This window comes from Aphelocoma coerulescens, chromosome 4 (genome assembly GCF_041296385.1).
Source record: "Aphelocoma coerulescens isolate FSJ_1873_10779 chromosome 4, UR_Acoe_1.0, whole genome shotgun sequence".
In the NCBI taxonomy this organism is placed as follows: domain Eukaryota; kingdom Metazoa; phylum Chordata; class Aves; order Passeriformes; family Corvidae; genus Aphelocoma; species Aphelocoma coerulescens.
The window spans coordinates 33,675,432-33,696,314 of NC_091017.1; the positions used below are offsets into that span (position 1 = coordinate 33,675,432).

Sequence of the window (20,883 nt, forward strand, 5' to 3'; positions counted from 1 at the left end):
GTTTCTGCTGCTGTAATAAAAGTTATCTGACCTTTGCCTCTTGGAGACTTGCCTGGTGTTTGTCTCTTTCCTCTTTGCATTTTCCCTCTGTTTAATCTGCAATGTATTATCATCTGTAGCCTGGCCTACTTTTGGATATTTGGATTGTTGCCTCTAAAACTTGTGCAGGACTAAAAGTAAAATTTCTGAATAGTTAGTCTTTAATGTGATAACAGTATATAAGCTTAAATAAAATTAAAAAAACCCCAAGTCTCAAGATAATACTTCTTCTTTTATAAATGATAACAAAACGAAATTTTAATGTGGTATCTGGTGAGGTATTACTTAATGTGAATGGGTTGCTGTTTCTCTTTTGGATACAAAGGTAACTCCTAGTTCCAGGCTCATGTGCCTCTAATTATATAGGCAGATGAATCCAAATTTTAATTGACCTGAGCATAAGGTGTGAAATGAGTGTAGACTCTTGGTACAGAAGGGATTTCCTGTGTGTTTCATAAGAGATAATCTGCAGAGATCATGGACGAAGCTCAAAAGTTTGTATGAAACTGTGAGCCATTGGAAGGACACGGTTGTTGGTTAGCGCGTTCCTTAGTACTGCAGGCTGCTGCAGTCCCGTCCTTCCTACCTCCCCCTTTGAAGTGGTAGTGTTGTTCGTTTGGGATGATCTGAGTGAGAGGACCAGCTGGAAAACTAATTGCAGTCTTGCCTGCAGGAGGAAAAAGAGATGGGACTAAGCTGCTGCAAGGGGCAGTCCTGCTGCTGTTGTCTTTGCCAGCATGCTGCTATTTCTTCTCTGTGCTAGCACTCGTGTTAGCCGTGTAGCCGGCAATGTTAGAGCAAAGCCAGCTGGAAAATACTGTTTTGGGGTTTTTTCCCAGCAAAATCTGTAGCAATTTAGCCAACTGCTTTTGCTGCCCAAAGCAGCTGTACAAAGCAAAGATGACATCTTTAGCAGTGTTTACAGGGCTTAGCTCATGAAAACTTGCACTAAGTTCTCTTTCTTTTTTCTTCTCCTTCAGTTGTTCACTTCCACTGCACCTTCTTTTCTAGAGGATTCTTCTCTTACCATTGCCCATTACGCATTACCTTTACTGTCATGAACTTCTTAACATGAAATATCATTTGGCTCTGGTGTTCATTTTCTAGACAGATGAAAGGAGACTGGGAGAATACAGCACTTCTGAGTCAGTTGTTGGCAGTGTGCAAGCCTAAAAAGGCCCAAGTTCCAAATACGAACCTAGTATGTTTTACAGTCATTACAACCAGAGATTGTACTCTTTTGTGAGAACTCCCATCTGTAGAATACGGAGATGCCATATGGATGACATAGATATAATAATTGGATTCATTTGGCATCCATGCATTAGAAAAATCTTTGCAGCTTTGGTCAGTCTGCACTGCTGTTAACAAAGAGACATGGACAGACATATATCTAAATGTGACTGAAATGCCTTGGAAATAATTTTGCCCTTGTCCCTTTGAAATTTATGGATGAGCTACATTAATATTTTTATTTGCTATTCATTATAATGCTCTGCTCTTCAATTATTTACAGCCTATTAAACGGTGATAGATGCTGGGGGTTTTTTTGCAGTGCTCCTTTCCAGAATGTAAGACTAAAACATAATAACTAATTAATGCTGTGTGCCCTTGTGCATTTAGTTACATTACTGTATTTAATGTAGTGGTGTCTCTGTTCATATTAAAGCATTACCTAGACAACCACGAGAGATGCTGGATTAAAACCCTGCTGAATGACAATGCGAAGATTGCATTAGCACTTACTTTTAAGTAGCATTCAAGATACCAGAGTGCAGAAAAATCACATTATAAAATAGGATTTAACATCATATGTGGTAACAAAATCGTAAACCATGTTTTACTGATGGTGGAGAGATTTCATAAGAACTGTGAACTGAATGGTATCAAAGTCATATTGGTTTAATCATAATCATACCCAAACAGAAGTGAAAGAACTGCCACATCTGTGTTTGCATTTTTTAATGTATTTGCTGATGAATGCTATGATTTCAATTGATCTACAGCTTTTGTTTTCTCTGTTCTTTGTTTATAGGAGGAGTTTGGCTACAATGCAGATACGCAGAAACTTCTAGCCAAAAATGGAGAAACACTTCTCGGGGCTATTAACTTTTTTATTGCCAGTGTGAATACACTGGTAAATAAAACAATTGAGGATACGTTGTTGACTGTGAAACAGTATGAAAGTGCCAGGTAGCTGTCCTGTGTCTAGCTCTTTTCATTATGAATTAATTCTTGGGAAGCAGACTCTGTAGCAGCTTAGGCTGTGTATTTGAGTGACTAGCCTGTCAGATAAAAACCTTGTAACACAGCTCTCATCTAATGACAGTTTCCATTTAACTATAACTGATGGCACAGATCTTCAAATGTTTTGTACATGTTCCCTTGTAGACTGAATTTTACTTGTTAGCTGTAGGAGTAATTATAGCTGGCTTTTCCCGCGTGCTAGATTAAGGTAGCTTTCTAAGTAGCGTGACAGTGGAAGATTAGCCCTTCTATCCAGCTGCATTGCAATAGGTAAAATAATCTCTTTGACTGAAAGACATTTACTCTTGTGCTTCTGTTGATGAATGCCTGCAATTCACACTTCAGATTTTATGCAGAAGTTGCAGGCTTGGTCAGAAAGGGGAAAATAAAACCGGACTTTCTCAGTGAGCGAGTAATGGCTTTCCTACCCTGGAGAAGGGTACTTTTAGATGTGGCATAGCACTTTAAAGCTGGGTTCCTTTTTCCTGCCAGGAACTTGTAGTTATTTCTGATGAGTGGTTCCATTCTGACTTTCTTTCACAATTTCTTTTAATTTGACAAAGGATGTAGTTTATGCACATAATTTTTTGTGATTTTGGGGATTTTTTTAGGTCAGAAAGTGAAAACTGCTTGAGTTTTGAAGGTCTTTCCCGCTCTTTTTTAATTGTTCTGTTCTAGTGCTTATTTTTAAGCAAAATAGTAAGTTATTGTTTTGCTATTTAGGTAAACTTTCAGAGGCATGAAAGGCAGAATTAATGTGTAGATAAGGTATTGCTTTATTTTTGACACGTTAAAAAAAAAAAAAGAATTGGTTCATACATTTTCCAGGTATCCCCTTGAAAATTTGTGCAGAATACATCTGCTGCGGTTGTTTTTGTTAGTCATTTTCTATGTATGGTTCTTCCCTCCTGAAATACCTTCATTGCTTTCTCCTTCTGTTCACTAAAGAAATCAAATACTTTGCCATTTTAATAAGGCAAATAAATTACAAAGGTTCTTCACTGACAAGGCCGGTTCGTCATTTTGCACTGTGAAAATAGGTTGCATTTATTTCTGTGCCTCTTCTTTCCTGTCCCTAGTTGCACTTTAGTGTTCATCTGGTCCCATCTTTTATCTGCTCTCTATTAGTTTAATAGTTTCCTTTTTGGAATTAAGCCATAAATTACATATAAATCCTCAATTATAGTGGCAATGAGAATCAGGAAGAGCCCTGTGAATGTTATTCCTCTTACCTCTGAAAAGGTTGTATTTTATTTTTGAGCAGTTATATCAACTGAAAACTGGTGTTTTATAACAGTTTTTTAATCCTCATTTGTTTGCAGTTTAAGAAATGTTTGTGAGAAAGCATGTTTAAAAGGCCAGAAATAGTGTGGTTTGTCACATTAAAATTGGTGGATATGCTAGGTTCCATCATTTGACAGCTACAGAAAACTCTGTGTGGAAGGAAGAGTAATGCTTTGGGCAGGGCTGCACCATCTTTTTGCAGTCTGTTTTTCCATAGGACAGACGAGTTCTTAGAAAAGTGTTTGTGGAAGAGTTATGAAACTGTCCAGTTAATGCATGTGGAGAAGTGTGGAGCATGCTGAAAGTGCTTTAGGTCAGAGTTTAGTATAAGTGACCTGTTCCTCAAACATCTGCTTAAAGGGGGTGTCATGCTCTTGATGTGCCTCTTGCTCTTAACACAAGCTCTCCATTGAACTGATTCAACAGCAGAAGAATGACCTGAAAAATATTTGCTACCTTTTTCTGGGTTAGTAGGTTGAGATGTCCCAGGAAAAGCTCTGACTACTGAAGCCTGTACAAAACAGAGGGCTGAGAGCACGTGGCTGAGGCAGAAACAGAAAAGGGAGGGTGCTTGTTGAGGCAGTTTTATACAATGTGCTTCAGGGTGGGTTTGTTTGATAAATAGGAGCAGGGAAAAAAAAAACTTAACCAGTTTTTAAATTTTTTTCTGTACTTAATTGTGAGGTCAGTTTTGAGACACTACCCTTAGAGTTTTTTTGGTTTTTTCCCAATTCTCCTCTTCCTTCTCAGGATTGAATATGATGCTTATCGAACAGACCTGGAAGAGCTGAATCTTGGCCCTCGTGATGCAAACACTCTGCCAAAGATTGAACAATCACAGCAACTGTTTCAAGTGCATAAAGAGAAATACGACAAAATGCGTAATGACGTATCTATCAAATTGAAATTTTTGGAAGAAAATAAGGTAAGCTGCTAATTCTCATGTTATGTTTAGAAGTTTTGTTCTAGAAGTTACTGCTTTCTAGAAATATTTTAAGTTGTTACATCTTGAAAAAATATTCATTTAAAAGTAGAGCAAGCAAAGAAAATAAGCTGAATTTTCTGAGTACTTGCTGTATCACTGGAGGACACACTTCTAGAGCAGGCAGCTTTAGAAGTCCCTAAGCAAGCTGCTCCAGCTACACATGGCAAATATTATGGCAGTAAATTTCTTGTTGATACAAGAGGTTTCAAGTTTGCAAAAGCATTACTTTTCCAGTTTACCACATTTAATGGTTAAATGAGTCACATAATTACTGATTTAATATTCAAAGTAATATGCATGTTTGGCAACACTGTCGTGGAGGTTATGCACAATGAAAGCGAGAGAACTATGAAGAGGCTTCTTCAAAATTAAGCTTTAAGAATTTGAACTGAGAAGTACTACTTTCTGTAATTAATTCCCTTATAGTTTCTTAATTTAAAACAGGACTCTTGAACTGTTGATTGGAAGGGTGGGGTTTTTTTCCATAAGTGTTTATTTCAACCCTACCATTTCATTGATACCCGCTTAATGATGGTATTCTTACCCTTCTTATTCTACCAGGCAAAAATAAAACTGCCATGCAAAACAACTTTTAAATTGTTCTGTGATAAATGAGTCCTTTTAAATTGTCTCTAATTAGATGTAAAAAGTATCGTCTTTCAAGATCTGATTTTTGTTCCTAGTCATGGTAAGGGAGATAGTTATAATCATGTGTGGCTGTATTTCCCATGTCTTCAGAGGGAGGAAAATGTGATTAAAATATAGATAGATAGTTGTCAGTTTATCCAGGTCTCTCAGTGGATTAACGTTTTCAATATGACTTGATGAATTTATCTTAAAAATTTAAACACAGGTAACAATAGCCTGTCAAAGAATACATGACTGGCCCCAGATGACAACAATAGCAAACCATGTTCCTTGGAGGAAAATTTAAGGGAAAAATCATGGGGACAAACTAAAATGCATTATTACTTTGTATTTTTGAATATATTATCACATATGCAGTTGCATCCACTTCTTAGAATAAAGATGGAGGTCAGGGAGGAAATGTGAACCATCAACAGATGATAACAGAAAAAAAAAAATCGAGAAAATAAGCAAACATTTTGGTTTCCAAAACAATACACGCTTAAAACATAGCTCCTGAGCACTGTTCCTTCATAAAGGCATCTGCATTAGGACTCCATGGGCTGGAATCACATAGCCATCAAAAGTTGGCTTTATGATGGATCAGATGATCAGGTGACTAAAAAATTGGGGTTGGCCCAACTTTATTTCTGGTTCTTGCTGAAAAAATTGGAAAATAAAAGGATTGAAAAAATCCATATTAAAATTAATTTTCTTGAAGAAGCTGAAGTCTAATCTAAATGCTGATACTGATTCTTAAATTAGAAAATGCTCCTAAGAACTGAGTTTTAAAACTATGCTAGGTTGAAAACAGATATGCTGAAGGTGTCTTCCCACTCTCCCTGCCTTTGTTTTCATTTTTCAGTAAGTTTTTGCTACCGCTACAATGTACTTCTGTTAAAATTGTTTGATCCTTCCAGCTCATCTCTGTACAGGATTTCTGATGCTTAAGTTTGAATTAGTTTAAAATAGGACTTACCCTTCTTCCTCATGGTTTCCATTATCTGTATAACACACTGATCAATTTATGTTTGTATGTATAGGAAGGCTTCAGAGCAAAAGTATTTTATTTCCATTTTGTACAAAACAAGTTTCCATAATTTTTTTAAACTAAATTAGATGGTTTAGGGAACACTGAAGAAGTTGTCTTCCGAGTGACAGTCTTGAATTAGACCAAGCATCCTGTTAGCAGTCACAGCCACAAATAGTTTCTGAAAGAGATTGTTTTTTCCTTCCTGCCTTTTAGATTAATACAGTAGGGAATCTCACATGCTTAAGCCTTTTTATCAGTGGTTGACATTTCTCAGTTTTGACACTAGAGATGTAAAAATACTTACTAAAGTGTGTATGTAATTTTGTTCCCAAATGAGCTATAGAAAGGACTTCCTTTGCACCTAAATAGTGGCTTAAGTATAATTACCTGCTAAGAGCTTTTCTGAGGTAAGCTTTATTTTTTTTCTATTTATTGTGTAAGATGACATTTTGCCATCATGGCAATAGTTTGAAGTGAGTGAAGGAAGTAACTTACCCTGCGGTGTAGGAGCAGCAAGTAGGATGGCTTGTGCCTGCCTTGGAGAAGAAGAGCATCAATTGATGGAGAAGCAGTGGAAAGGGAAAGTGATGTGTTGCTGTTTTCATCAGAGCCCCAGCACTGCGGCCCAGAGCAGCAGTGTCTGAACTTTGCACTGCAGTGGCCCTGGCCAGAAAAGCTCAGTCTGTGGTTTGCAAATCCTTTGTTTCCTACAGCTGGGAGTGCTGGCACAGAAGCACTGCCTTTTACACTTCAGCTGCCTTTCTAAAAAAAAAGTGTAAGAAGGAGGAGCAGGAGCAGCAACAAATCTGTGCTGTCTGTTCTTGGTGGTGTATTTCTGTGAAGTACTTGTTCTCAGCATAAAGTGAGCATTTAACTTTTTATAATGGCTGTAGGTGAACAGAACTTTGTTTTCTGAGCAAATACACTCCGTGTCATCTCTTTATGGGAATCTGTTTCAAAGAGATTAGCTACTGGAGGAAGGGAGTATTTGATATTCCAGGAGGAGCAGAAAGAGAGATCAGGGGAATCTTTGCAGAGTTCCCTTGTAACATTGGTTGGTAAGACTGAGATGGGTCCCAGTGTCTGTCTGATAACATTTCTTAATTAAGTGCAGAGATCAGATAGAGAACAGAATAAACCCAAAACAACTTCTTAGTTCAGGTTTTCCCTGTTCTTGCTGTTTATGGCAGCATAAATCCATTGGTTCAGTTGGGAGCAGTTCAGCTATCAGCAGTGTGTTCCTAGTAAATGGTGCTACAAAGAACCTCTAAAGCCAGTTTAACTGGCTGGTGGGCTCTAGCTGGTCTGTGTTGCTGCAAATGTCACCAAAGAACCCATAATCTAGCTGGCCCTATCTAGCTTTTCCCTATATGGGGAAAAGGCATCGCAGGGTTGCAGTCTCTTTGTGCCTGTTTTCTATGCTAGTATTTTAATTAAAAGCCCTCAGAGGTTCAGAGGGCTGCATTACAGTAAAGCTGGAATTGCAAGTTTCTGTCTGTAAAACCAAGATACACAAGATTTCTATTGACTTATTACAGCATTTGATCTTGAAGTTAGAACTCATTTTTCTTAATGCTGTTACAAAGTTTTATTGGTGCTATCCCCAGCTGACAGAGTTCCATAGAAGTTTGTAGCATTTGCTAATGGCTGTAAGAATAGTTGCATTCAAAATCTGTATCTTACAAATAGATATTTTTTTTTTTAATAAGGATGGTGTCCTGTTCTTAGCTGAAAGATTTCTGTCATTTCTGAAAACAGTTTTAGAAGGTGTTGTCATTTTGAGAAAAAAACCCTGTTACTCTTGGATGCACTTGAGAAATGCCAAATACCATTCTGTGTAGAGAAAAAAATTGACTGCACTTCTGTGAGTTGTACTTCAGGAGTTTGATTCTTAAATGCTTGTTTCTACAAATGAAAGCACTCTGCAATCCAGTGGAGACCCAGATGATGAAACTGTTCAGACTAAATACCTTAAAATTAAGATAGCTTGGAGAAAGGATTATGATGGTTGTGAGGAAGTACAGACTCACAGAAAGACTTGAAGAGGTGTTGTCTTTTTGGTCGTTGAGATGTCTGAAACAGGCTGAATGAGGAGGGGATAAAGAAATATGCACTTACTGTGCCACGGAAAATACAATGTTCAGCGGGAGGTGGGGAAAGAGGACAATATTTAGAAAAAACTAAAATGCTAACAGCATCCACGTGAAAAGTCAAATCCAACCTATAGTATCTTCTGTGTATGACACTTAAGTCTCCTGTGTGGGATGTGTCTGGTTTTTAGGCTCATCCACAAAGTTCAGTTCTGTTTTGAGATATGTTTGTCAATTGTATTATGGAGTGCTTACTCTGCTTATATTTAGGAACAAATAGGTATATGTAGTTAATTAACAAGGAGCAAAGATTTTAACTATTGTTCAGCTGTAAAGCATGATGGCTTTTTGACAGGCATGTTAGTCACACACTGGAACCTGTATTTTAGCTGTATTTTAGCAGCATACCATTAGCATTCATTGATTGAAAGGCAAATGTTCAAACACTCCTTTCCTGGAATTGGTGCTACAGCTTGGTGATCAAGAGTTGGCCTTTAGTGCTGTAATCTGACAATCGTTTCAAGGCTTTGCTGCAAAAAAAATGTGATCCCTTCATCCCCCCTCTTCCCCCCACTGCCTTCTCTCTGGTGTTTGTAAAAGTGTTTTTGCAGCTGTGTAGAGAATCAGATTGGGGAACTGATCCAGGTCAAAGCAGATACATTGTTTGCTTAATTTTGATCTAGATCTGTTCCCTGATCCAACTGACTGCTTATCTGCATGAATGTTTTGCCAACAGAGGGCTAAGGTGAAATACAGTGTGGAAGTTGGAATCAGTGACTGGATATGGGAGTGGGTAAGATACTTTCCCATTCCCCAAGTTGGAGTGAGATGCTTTCATAGGAGAAGTGGGTAAATTTGAATTTGGTTTTAAGTGAATACTTGCTGTCTAGTCCTTAGCTGTGGTTGCAGGTGGTTTTGCTGTGGACATCAGGTGTTTTGAGGTCTTACAGCTTTTTTCTCTTTGCTGGCTGCTGCTTCATAGTAGAGCTTCTTTGTACAGTGTCAGACAGTTTGGGTGGTCTTTTTCTAGAAAAACTTTATCTTAAAGTTACTTGAATGAAGCTATGGAAAAGAAGATCCCACCATCACTTTTGGGATTCACTTTGCAATCAACTTCTGAAGGAGGAGAGCAGAAGTTTTAACACCTTGAACTTCTGCAACCAGTTTGATAACAAAACTTATACCACAATGATCTAGGGGATAGAACCTCATACAGTGAGGTATCTCTGGTAGTTCAAAAAATCCCTCCAAAACAAACCATATTTTTTCAGTCCAGATTATCTGCCTCTACACTGTTAATTCCCACCTCTGTGTGTGTCTGTGTGCACACACACACACTTGAGCCTAAGCCTGACTGAATTTTTTAAATTATCGGAAAATTTTGGGGCAGTTCACAGAAGGTTTATGTTAAAAGCTACCCTGACAAAGTACCCAATTTAGTCTCAGACTGATGAACTTGGGCTGGGAGGGGAGGTTCATTACCCCTGTTTTATTTGAGTTCCTATTAACTGTATGAGTAAAACTCTTATAGCATTTTAATAATATGGTATAACAGTGAGTGTACTTCTCTGTAGAATTCCTGGCTTGGATTGCATGAAGTCTTGCATGACAATGATGAAAGTATCTGCTCAAGAAAAGCACTGTACTTTCTATCTAAACTTTTAAAAGCAAAGCCTTCATGTTGTGGTGACATTTTCCACTTGTGAAGTGTAATATTTTGGGAATGAACATTTTTATAGATGAAAAATCCATGTATTTGTATTCCTGTTTGCCCACACAAACTGAAGAAGAGGCCATCTTTTATGACTCAAAAAAGAGTTTGAACTATGTTTGAACAAGTGTAGTTAGCTAAATCCTGTCTCTCCTAGATGTTAAAATGTCTATATGTGATCAATTCTGTAAATTCTATTGTAAATTAAAAAGAAAATCATCTCAAGGTATGATGGGGAATTCCTTTCTAACCATTCACACATCTCATGTATTTTCTTGGGGAGCCTTTTGGTGGAATAATGGATCATTTTACCCTGTTAATGAGGCAAAAAGCCTCTTTGGCATGTATTTGCATAAATTAGCCTGAATTATTAGGGGAAACATAAGGAGAAAACATAGGTGTACCAGTTTTCAAATTGTCAGAGCAACTTAGATGAAAATTTGGGCCAGCAAAGAAGAGGTTATCGCTTAATGTTTAAAATGCATCTATGTTCAGTTAAAAAAAAAAGGATATAATCAGAAATTTTAGCTTTGTGTTAGAATTTTCAGATATTCCTGCATGGATGCATACACATGTGCTCAGCCCTTTTTTCTCAAGGTATTTTAAAATTTTTTTTATTACATTTCTGAGTAAATGTGCACTCTTGCAGGTGTCATAGCATGTCAGATATAATGGTGGGGGGCTTTAATTTGAGATGTTTTGTTAAATGAAGACCATAAAGTGTTTCTGTATTGAGTTGCATGCATTTCAGAGAAGCACAGTAACCAATAACAAATAACCTGTTAAAATAGGCATGGCCCACTGGTAGGCATAGGCCAAACCTGGCCCAAGGACAGTTTTGATTCCCAACATGACAGAAGTAGACTTGTTTCTTGTGGATTGTGCTGAGAGGTGAGGCAGTGATCTAAAATTTGAGTAGAGAAAGCTTAATCTGTTACCTCCCACCTCTTCCCTTGGGGCTCAGTCAGCCACCTTGTTCCTCTGTTCCCTTCTACACTGGCTACCTGCTGCTGGGCTCAACACCCAGGCTGGAAACAGGTACAGGGCCATCACTGTGGGGATTTGGGGTCTGACACAAGAGTAAGGTGGTGCTGGGCTGAAAGTACACTCAGGAACAAAAAAGACTGGTTTTGGCTGCAGGAGAAACTGGACAGATGCCTTTTCAGCATACTGCTGTCCATTCACAACTTCAGGTTTCTTGCTGTGCTAGGATGGAAACGTAACATTTGCTTGACTTTTGACTTCATCACTCAGGCTATAGCTTGTTATCATCGACTAGGCTGGAAGAGAAAAACTCCAGCTGCCCTTGTGCTCTTCTCCCCAGGTTTTGGTTGCTGCTCTGACAGGTGTGTTTCATGACTACTTTGCACAAATGTTAGTCAAGATACTGACAAAGTGCTGTAAATGACCCTGTGTTACAGGAGATGGGCAAGAAATATCGTTGGGAGAAGTACATCCGTTTAATTTGATTTAGGTATACATGAGATGGAAAGCAGCAACTCTGCAAGGGTGGCAAATGCATGAACTGTGTACTCAGATAATGCCCTTGTCATGTACTGTTTCAGGGAGGTCCATTTGGCCTGCAGGCACGTATCTTAGAGGTTTGGCATCTGATTTCAAGGCATCAAGTACTTGTAATCAAGTGTTTGATATTTGATAACATTATGCTGTTTAGTGAATTGTGTTTGCTCTGTGCGTGCTGAGTTGGTATTGACTGTTAAACATACTTTATGAAAACTCTGAATCACTTTAATGTTAAAGAATTTCGTATTTGCATTTCATATCTGTATTTTTAAGCTTTTATTAAATAAATCTATAGGAAGTCTGAGCATCTGAAATACACCTATTTCTTTATAACTGACCTCTGATTGATGTTAACATCAGCCTCCTCCTCTTAATGTCTCTCTCCTTGCCTGCAGGTGAAGGTATTGCACAATCAGCTTGTTCTGTTCCACAATGCCATTGCAGCGTACTTTGCTGGCAATCAAAAGCAGCTTGAACAGACACTTAAACAGTTCCACATCAAATTGAAAACTCCTGGAGCAGATGCCCCATCCTGGCTTGAAGAACAGTAATCAGATCATGGAAGAGGACCCAATGTTAACCTAAAAATCTTTAAATCTGAGAATAATTAAGGGTTGGGGTTGAAGCACTGTTGTAGTGATTCTTGAATGGACAGCTTTAAATTTTTTCCCCTTTTATAATACTGTAAAATTGAATTTGATAGGAAAGTGGGTGACTTTAAGGTAACCAAATGTAATTTCTGTAATTTCAAATATAGAGCACTCCTTTTGTATGTAAAGGTTGGTGGTTATTTCTGTAAGTGGGATGGGGGAGGGAAAAAGGGAGGGGAAACAAAACTATTATAGATTTGCACTGACAAATAATACTTGTGATTTCTGGTCATTTTGGTGGCTAGTCAAAATATTTCCAAATGGAGGTTTACATTATTTGTACCAACATCTGGTATTTTATAGATGAATATAGAAAACATCTTTAGTAATTTTCATATGACTTTTAGAGAAGGAGAAAGTTAAAAGAATATTTTGCAGATGAATAATATAAGGCCTATATGTGATATCTGCCTATAAGGCAACAGTAGCAGATGGCTCATTGACAAGTGGAATTGCAGCAAATGCCTTTTTAAAAAATAGACCTTTCCATCAAAGGGTTAAAAAAAAAAACCAAACAAAAAACACTAAAGCAAGAATCACTGTCAGTCTGAGGCTTCTGAGCACACGTTTTTGCTTTGCACCAAGTGGTTTGCTGAGTGAGGCCAACCATGAAATGTACTAATTTCAGTTAAAATGTTTCTTTGTCTATGAAACAAATACCGTACTAGCCTTAAATCACAGGTATGTGCCTTTTTATAAGATAATATTTTCCACCAGTGTACATAATCCAAGAACCCTTTCACATAATAGTATGTCAGTTCCCAACAGGGGGAAGAGGACTGTGTAAATGCTGTGTCATTGTACACTTAGAGCAAGTTAAAGCTTTAGTTAAACTTCATGGACAGGTATGATTTTGAGAGATAATCGGGCCAGTATGTTTTTCTGTTTAATTGAAAAGCATACTTCAGTAATGGGAGTAAAATGGAGGATGCATTTTTAATTTCTTCATAATTTCTGTAGTCCTTAAATGTAAAATTATATGTCCATTTTATCATAGACATTTTAAATTCAGTATATTGGAGTCCTCATTTGCACATGTTATGTTGCTTTATGTTATATTAAGTAAAATGAAATACTTCAAATATGTTATTTACAATGGTGTGGATTGTATGATTTATGTACTGTATGTTCAAACGCCTTTCAGCTGACATTCTTAAAGTTTTCAGTGCTTAACACAACTGTAATGTAACTGTAAATCAAACTTTTTAATCATTCCTCATTAAATTCTTGGCCTGACAGAGCCTTCTTTATGTTTTTGTTCTGTCAGAATCTCTTGTAATAGCTCAGTTACGTTCTCTAGAATGTATATCCTATGTGAATTTTGTATTCATATTAAACGTGTTTGCAGTCAAACTTTGTTGACTTCTGATGGTTAAAAGTAGAAGGGAGCTTCTGCAGTGAAAGCTTAGTCCTGTTTTTGTGAGTTGTCACCCCTGCCCAAGAATATCTCATAAAGCAGTGCTAGGTGGTGATGCTGATTTAATAATGTGCAAGTTCAACTGAAAACTAAATCCATAATGAAACAAATCTTTCAGTATATGCGGTTCTTGACTTGGACTTTTAAAGGAAATGAAATTTCATTTACAATTTTTACAAAGCCATTGACTTCCACTGTCTCTGAATCCTGGCACACGTGTGGTATGATGGTGCAAGGAAAGGGAGCTGTGTGACTGTAGGGTTGAGCCAGGAAATGCATTATTGCAGGGGTGAAGAATCAAACCCACTGACCACAACTGAAGTACCAGCTTTCAGACCACTGCAGGAAAAGGGTACATAAGGAACATGTGCTCTTGGTTTCTGCCTCAGATTCACATGTTTCCTGCCTGGGATAGTTGCTGCTCAGAAGGAACTCATCTGTCAAAAATGGTAAGAGTGAACTCGAATCTGCAGTTGCCTTATGAAAAACTGACCCATGCGGCATTGTGTAACCCTCAAACTTTTGCAATGGCTTAAAACTGCTGGAGTCTCTTCACCTGGAAGAAAAGGTTGGACCAAAGAGATTACTTGCTAAAACCTGTCTGTGTGTTGTTTAATATCAGGGGGAAGGAAGAACTACTTTCACTTTGCTCAGCAAAGCAATTGTTCTAATGGATGGCCTTGGTGAGGAGGGTTCTCTGTTCTGCTGGTCAATAGATTATTAAACTGATAGTAGCCTGTTGTAGTACTAGAACTTTCTTTGTCACCACTCAAATATATGTGCTTATGAAATAATTGAAGCTCATCTCTTAAAATTAGCTTTTTAGATCTAACCAAATTTAGAAACTTGTATCAAGAGACTGTAAGAGAAAAGACGCTTCCAACATTTCCAATGGGAAGTAATTATGGTTGTCAGGCTTTCTGATGCTTGCAAGAAAGCCTTATAAATATCTTAAGGTTGTAATATAGCCTTTATCTAGGTGGACAGTTGTCAGGATGGGGGTGCTTTTGTTGTTTTTAGAGGAGTCCATACCCACCTACGAGAGACTTGTCTGTGAAAGGTTTCATCTCTGTTAAGAAATTGTTACATTAATTCTTACGGTGTTTTGTGAGGTTTCTTAGGATGAAGAATTCAAAGCAATTAATAACATTTTCAGATACACTGTTGTAGCTGCTGTACCAAAGACTTGGAAAGCTGTTTTGATTCTCAGTGACCATACTATAAGTTATCTGTACTCCTGGCTTGTTTGAAAATTGTTGCTCCTGTTATTTTGTTCATCCGAATTCTACAAACAGTTTTTTTGCTCTAAAAATGCTCTTTGGCCTACTTCATGCTTTGACAAGTCCCTTACAGACAACCTTTCTGGTTACAAAATGTATCTGTATTTTTATTTGGAAAGAGAACTATACAAGCAGAGTACAGTAACATACTAGCATCATTAAAGTAACAGCTTTTTTTTCAATCCTCCGTCAACGGGTTTTCCCAGAAACCTTATCTCTAGTCTGTCTGTCCTTTCAAAAATGATCAAAGTAATGTAAAAGGAAAGCTAAATGTTGCCCTCAACTCCATTTTGAACTGAATGGGGGGCATATTTGGTTTTTATGCTTTGCTTATCTGCTCTTGTTCCTTGTTGTGGTGTTACAAGAAGTGTAAGGTATTGTACTCATTTAGCATTCCAGATCTGCAGTTATCTTTAGGTTTGGTTTTGGTTGTTTTTGGTTTAGTTATCTTTTCCATGTTGCTTGCTTGGTTTAAGGGTGGTACTAGTCATGAAAATTTTTATATTAGTCATTAATCTTTTAATATTTTGTGGCAGCTCCAACCCTAAACTTATCCAACTACTGGTAGCTAAGTTGTGTCAAATTGAAAGGTGGTTTTTTTTATTAGAAGATCTATACAGGATTTGACTATTGCTTGGTTTATATTTCTCTCATTTCTTATTACGTAGCCTTGTCAGTTGCTTTTTGACATCTTTATGTTCTTTCCATAAGAAAGTGCTCTGGTGTTAAAGCTAGGGACACATAGGAAACAAGAGTTCTCTGTCTGTGACAGCACTCTTGTTCACCTCTCTACACCTATTTTCACCAAGGTCCTTCCTCTTTATTTCCTTTAATGTTGTGTGGAAACCAAATGGCCAGGGAGACAAAGGGCGTTTACATGTTTTTATCATCATGGCAATAGTTTGAAGTGAGTGAAGGAAGTAACTTACCCTGCGGTGTAGGAGCAGCAAGTAGGATGGCTTGTGCCTGCCTTGGAGAAGAAGAGCATCAATTGATGGAGAAGCAGTGGAAAGGGAAAGTGATGTGTTGCTGTTTTCATCAGAGCCCCAGCACTGCGGCCCAGAGCAGCAGTGTCTGAACTTTGCACTGCAGTGGCCCTGGCCAGAAAAGCTCAGTCTGTGGTTTGCAAATCCTTTGTTTCCTACAGCTGGGAGTGCTGGCACAGAAGCACTGCCTTTTACACTTCAGCTGCCTTTCTAAAAAAAAAGTGTAAGAAGGGGGAGCAGGAGCAGCAACAAATCTGTGCTGTCTGTTCTTGGTGGTGTATTTCTGTGAAGTACTTGTTCTCAGCATAAAGTGAGCATTTAACTTTTTATAATGGCTGTAGGTGAACAGAACTTTGTTTTCTGAGCAAATACACTCCGTGTCATCTCTTTATGGGAATCTGTTTCAAAGAGATTAGCTACTGGAGGAAGGGAGTATTTGATATTCCAGGAGGAGCAGAAAGAGAGATCAGGGGAATCTTTGCAGAGTTCCCTTGTAACATTGGTTGGTAAGACTGAGATGGGTCCCAGTGTCTGTCTGATAACATTTCTTAATTAAGTGCAGAGATCAGATAGAGAACAGAATAAACCCAAAACAACTTCTTAGTTCAGGTTTTCCCTGTTCTTGCTGTTTATGGCAGCATAAATCCATTGGTTCAGTTGGGAGCAGTTCAGCTATCAGCAGTGTGTTCCTGGTACTTAACAAATGGTGTGTCTTACTGTGCTAATTAAATAATTTTGCATCTTGCTGCCTTTTAAAGAATACTAAGGGCTGTAAATTCAAGCACTTAAGAGTTAAATAATGCTAACAACAAGTGTTGCCTGTTCAGTTTTGATTTGCATTTCTTACATATGCGTATGCATCATTTTAGTTTTATGTGATGGTGGTAATTAATTGCAGGGTTTTGTTTTGAGAGTTTAACTAACAGAGTGCTTAATTTTGAAACCAAATATAACTTGGTTTTAATGTGATAGGAGTGTCACAATTAACTTTCTCTCCTACCTTTGTCCAAACTGTGTAGAATTGAGGGCTTGTAATGAAGATGATGACACCTTTTTTTCAGGTGGTATAATTTGCTTTATTTCCATTAGATCTGTTCAGTCATTAAATTTGTATTCAGCCTAAAGACTTAGATGCTCTTTGTGCTCTGAAGAAAAGCAGAGTTTACAAAAGACAAGGTGTTTTTTTTCTTCTCATAAGAAAAAAAGCCTTTAAAAAAGTAGTAATCTTGAAAACTGTTTTGAGCATTTCATTAACTAGAAATCTTAAAAAATTAACAATATGATTTGGTTTTGTAGTATACCAACTCATCTAAATGCTATCTGTTCTAGGGAGGTGCATTTGTTGTTTATTATAGGTGGGGCTGCTTGATCTACCTATTATTAAAGTTGCCTAATGCTTCCTACTGTAAAGACCTGTTTTCAGTTGTTTATAACTCCAATTAATTTTAGCCATGTGGGCAAAATATTTGCCTGTTGAGTGTTACATGTTTAGGTGAAAAAAATCAGCTAAAAACTTAAAATTAATGTGCTAACATGTTTTGGAAAAGTTTGGGGAGAACAAACCCACAGGGTGAGGAAAAGTGAAGAGTTTAACTTCACATCCGGACTGGCTCCCAGGTTCTCTGCTGTCCTGTTTGGGTTCTGACTTTTTTAATACAATGCCATTATGCAAGTTTCTTGTTTGGCTTGCTCTTTCCGTCTTTTTGAGCGAGTGTTTGTGCTCATGGCTGGCAGCAATGAAAACAAGTCCCTTTGGCTCCAGCACAAGCAGTTACAGTCCAAGCGGCAAAGCGCTTCCTCGCCGATGACCTCAGGGGTGACCTGACACTCTCGAGGAATGTCCATGCTGGCTCAAAGCTGAGCGTGTCCTCCCCAGCTGCTGCTAACCCTGCCAGGCAGAGATGTGTGCTGTGATGGGAATTGCCTTTTACTGCAGTTGAACTCTTTTCACGCAGTGAATTTTCAGCTTAAATGACTGGGTTCTGGCACTGCATTCCTTAAATTTGCCTTTTGTTCTAACATTATTTTTTCAAATTGAGGTGACTCAAGCAGGCTGTCTTGCCAGACCTCTAGGTCAGATCTCTGGCTGCAGAACTGTGAGCAGGAATGGTGTAACCTCAGCGACCATGGGCCTGGGCTTCAGGCCTGGGGCCAGAGGAGGCCACCTGGTCTCCCTCTCTTCCTCTGGTTCCTGCCTCCCAACCCCTGAGCAGAGGCAATAGGACAGGTGAGGCGCTACATACTCAGGTAAGACATGATTTTGTCCTGCTGCTCCTGCCTTCCCATCCCTGGTTGTGCCAAGGTGTTTTCTCTCTCCTGTGCTCAGCTCAAAAGCTCTGGTGGCTTATTGTCTTGGGGTGACAAAAGCAAGACTGGAAGTGAGGGGTTTCTTTTCCTCCCTCCCTCTCTTCTCAGGAAAGGAAGAGTTTCTGCCCTTGGAATTTGCCTTCTGTGAAAAGGAGTGTTGAGGTGTGTGGGTGAACTATTTACTGACTTGAGTGAAGTTCTTCACCTTTACTCTTCCTGGGAAAATGGTTTTATTTTATAAATAGGATTCAATTTCTTGATAAAGTATTTTAGAACCGTTTGCATTTGTTTGCTGCCTTATCAGTGGATGGTACTTTGGCTTTCGGGTATCCACAACTCACGTGCGCTGCTGCCTGGAGCACTGTAACCCAGAGCTGTGATCACAAATTCGTCTGCACGTCTCTCACACCGTCCGCTTTGGAGACACAAGGGGCCCGTCTTGCCTGCCTGCTTCCCTCGAGCTTGTAGGGCTGAGCCGGCGGGGAGCGTCCGGGTGAGGGATGCGGGATGGACCGAGGGATGCGCTTGCTCGGGAGCATGGGCAGAGGGCGAAAGGCTTCAGCCGTGTAGAGGAGCCCGTTCCCTCCAGCCAGGCGCGCTGCCGGTAGCACCGCTGTCCTGTTTCTATAGAAATAGTTGCTGTGAGTGCGGTGACAGCGTGCGGGCAATGATGGATGGATGTGTGGATGGATCAGCTCAGCCGGAGCTGGCTTAGAGCCGGTGTCCCCGCAGGCGCCACTGCGCATCTCCGCTCGCCGCGGCGGAGGCACCGGCGCTGGGTCGCGGGTCGCTGTCCTCCCGCACGGGCGTTTCGGCGGCGGGGGCCGGGCAGGGGAGATCGGGGCCCCGCTGCCCCGCGGCCGTGCCGCTCCGGGGTCCGCCGCCGTCACCGTCACCTGCCGCGGCCCCGCCCGGCCGCGCCTGCGCTGCCCCGCCCCGCGCTCGGCGGCGCGGCCGGGCCGGGCGCGATGGGAGGAGGCGGCGGCGGCGGCACCGGACCGGACTGCGCCGCGTGCTCCCGCGGGCGCGGAGGTGAGCGGGGGGCGCGGGGACCGCCGGGCCGGACGGGGGCTCCGCGCTGCCGGGGGCGCGGCCGGGCAGCGCAGGGGGGTTGCCATCCGCATCCGGGGGTCCTTCGCCGCCTTCCCGGGGTGGCGGAGGGGGGAGCGCTCCCGGGGAGACGGGCTCCCCTCTCCGCGGGACCCCGGGTCCGGCCGGCCCCTGCCACGGCGGGAGAGCCGCCGCTCCTCTCGCACGGCGGGGCGGGCGCTGTCCCGGAGGGCCCCGGCTTTCTCCGGCGGAGCGAGCGCTGCCCCCGCCGCGTCCTGCGAGCGACAGCGGGGTCGGGCCGCTCCCGCCGAGCCCGAGGGCGCGTATCGGGGCGCCGGGGTCCGGCGGGAGCCCGAGGGCAGCGGGCGCGGTGTTACCCCGGGTGCAGCCGAGCCGCCAGCGCCCTCCGCGGTGCCCCGTGGCCTGCGGTGTCGGTGGAAGGGAATTACGGAGTGAGGATCTGCGTCGCGGCCCCTCGGGTGGTCCCGGCGGCAGCCCCCCCACAGGGGCGCGTGGGCACCTCAGCCAGACACCTGCTCGGCGCGGAGAGCACGGCGGTGGGGCTGGGGGCTGCTCCCCTGGGAGCCCTTTCCCTGCGGCGGGGCGAGCGCGGCCCCTGGGGAGCCCGAACAAAAAATAGCCGGAGTGGATCCCCCCGGCCAAGCCCCGTCAGGTCCCTGCCTGGCCCGGGCCGCTGCCCCGCGCGGTGCCCAGCCCGGGCCGGCTGGCAGGGATGCGGTGCCCTACAGGGCTTTTGTGGGATGCATTGAGTGGGGAAGTGCGAAGTCGCTGTATAGCGTAAGCTGCGTGTTCTTTGTAACCTGCAGGTTTTGGCAGGATCAGGGGCTGGTTATCGGCGTTTGCAGCTTCTCTGTCTGCAGTCAGCAACTAGTTGCTCCGTTTGCCTCTTTGGAGGGTTGTTGTTGAGACACAGACACCCAAATGCTGTGGTTGGGCTCGGCGTTGTTCTCATGAGAACTTGGAGGGCGCCTGCTACAGAAACGTGGGCAGGGGAGAACATAAGGTGTGGGTTAAAGGGAGTCGTGTCTTGCAGCATGAATTATGAAATGCCCTTCAGTGCATCGTGCACTTCACCTGTTAATTTGTGTATGCAAAGACAATCTCTGTCCGTCTCAGTGGCAACTGCCTTTTTTGCAAGAAACAAATTACTTTAAAGTGCTTCTCTTCTTACCTGGGGAGAAAGTTGTCCCCACGCTCTAACTTTTAAATTACATTTCCAAGTTAGATTAGCTTGGCTAAAACAATGAATGAGACAAAGAAATAAAATATTTCTGTTATGCCAAATATGGACACAATTAAAACGTGCAGTAAAGCGGTTATTTTAGAGCTTTGGTGCTTCTCGGGCTGTTTTGGATAACAAACATACAATAATGAGGTATAATTGCGACGTTTGTTCTTTGGTCCATTTTTTTTTTCCCCCTTTAATCCTTTGAAAAGTGTGCAGAGGCTCCTTAGGAGTTAAAATTTTGCTTGGCTTCTATTACGCATCCCAGTCCCAGCGCGTCTTGGTAATCTGTAGTTCACAGTTGGAACGACTGTGTTGTTCCCCACCTCCTCTTGCTGTGCTTCCTGCTCAGAGGCACCTGCTGATACCAGCAAGCAGCCCAGAACCTGTCCTGGCTGCCAGCTTCT

General features: G+C 41.2%; 1 protein-coding gene across 6 annotated transcripts in view; it reads left to right on the forward strand.

Annotated features, from left to right (window-relative positions):
- Positions 1 to 13,543, forward strand: part of ARFIP1 (ARF interacting protein 1) — a 41,285-nt gene extending 27,742 nt beyond the window's left edge. For all 6 annotated transcript variants that reach the window (XM_069013502.1, XM_069013504.1, XM_069013507.1 and 3 more), the window contains 3 exons: positions 2,075 to 2,232; positions 4,321 to 4,495; positions 11,936 to 13,543. In XM_069013502.1, the coding sequence (XP_068869603.1) occupies positions 2,075 to 2,232; positions 4,321 to 4,495; positions 11,936 to 12,091 (489 nt within the window). In that variant the 3' untranslated portion in view covers positions 12,092 to 13,543. The remainder of the gene's footprint in view (positions 1 to 2,074; positions 2,233 to 4,320; positions 4,496 to 11,935) is intronic.
- Positions 13,544 to 20,883: the final 7,340 nt, after the last annotated feature.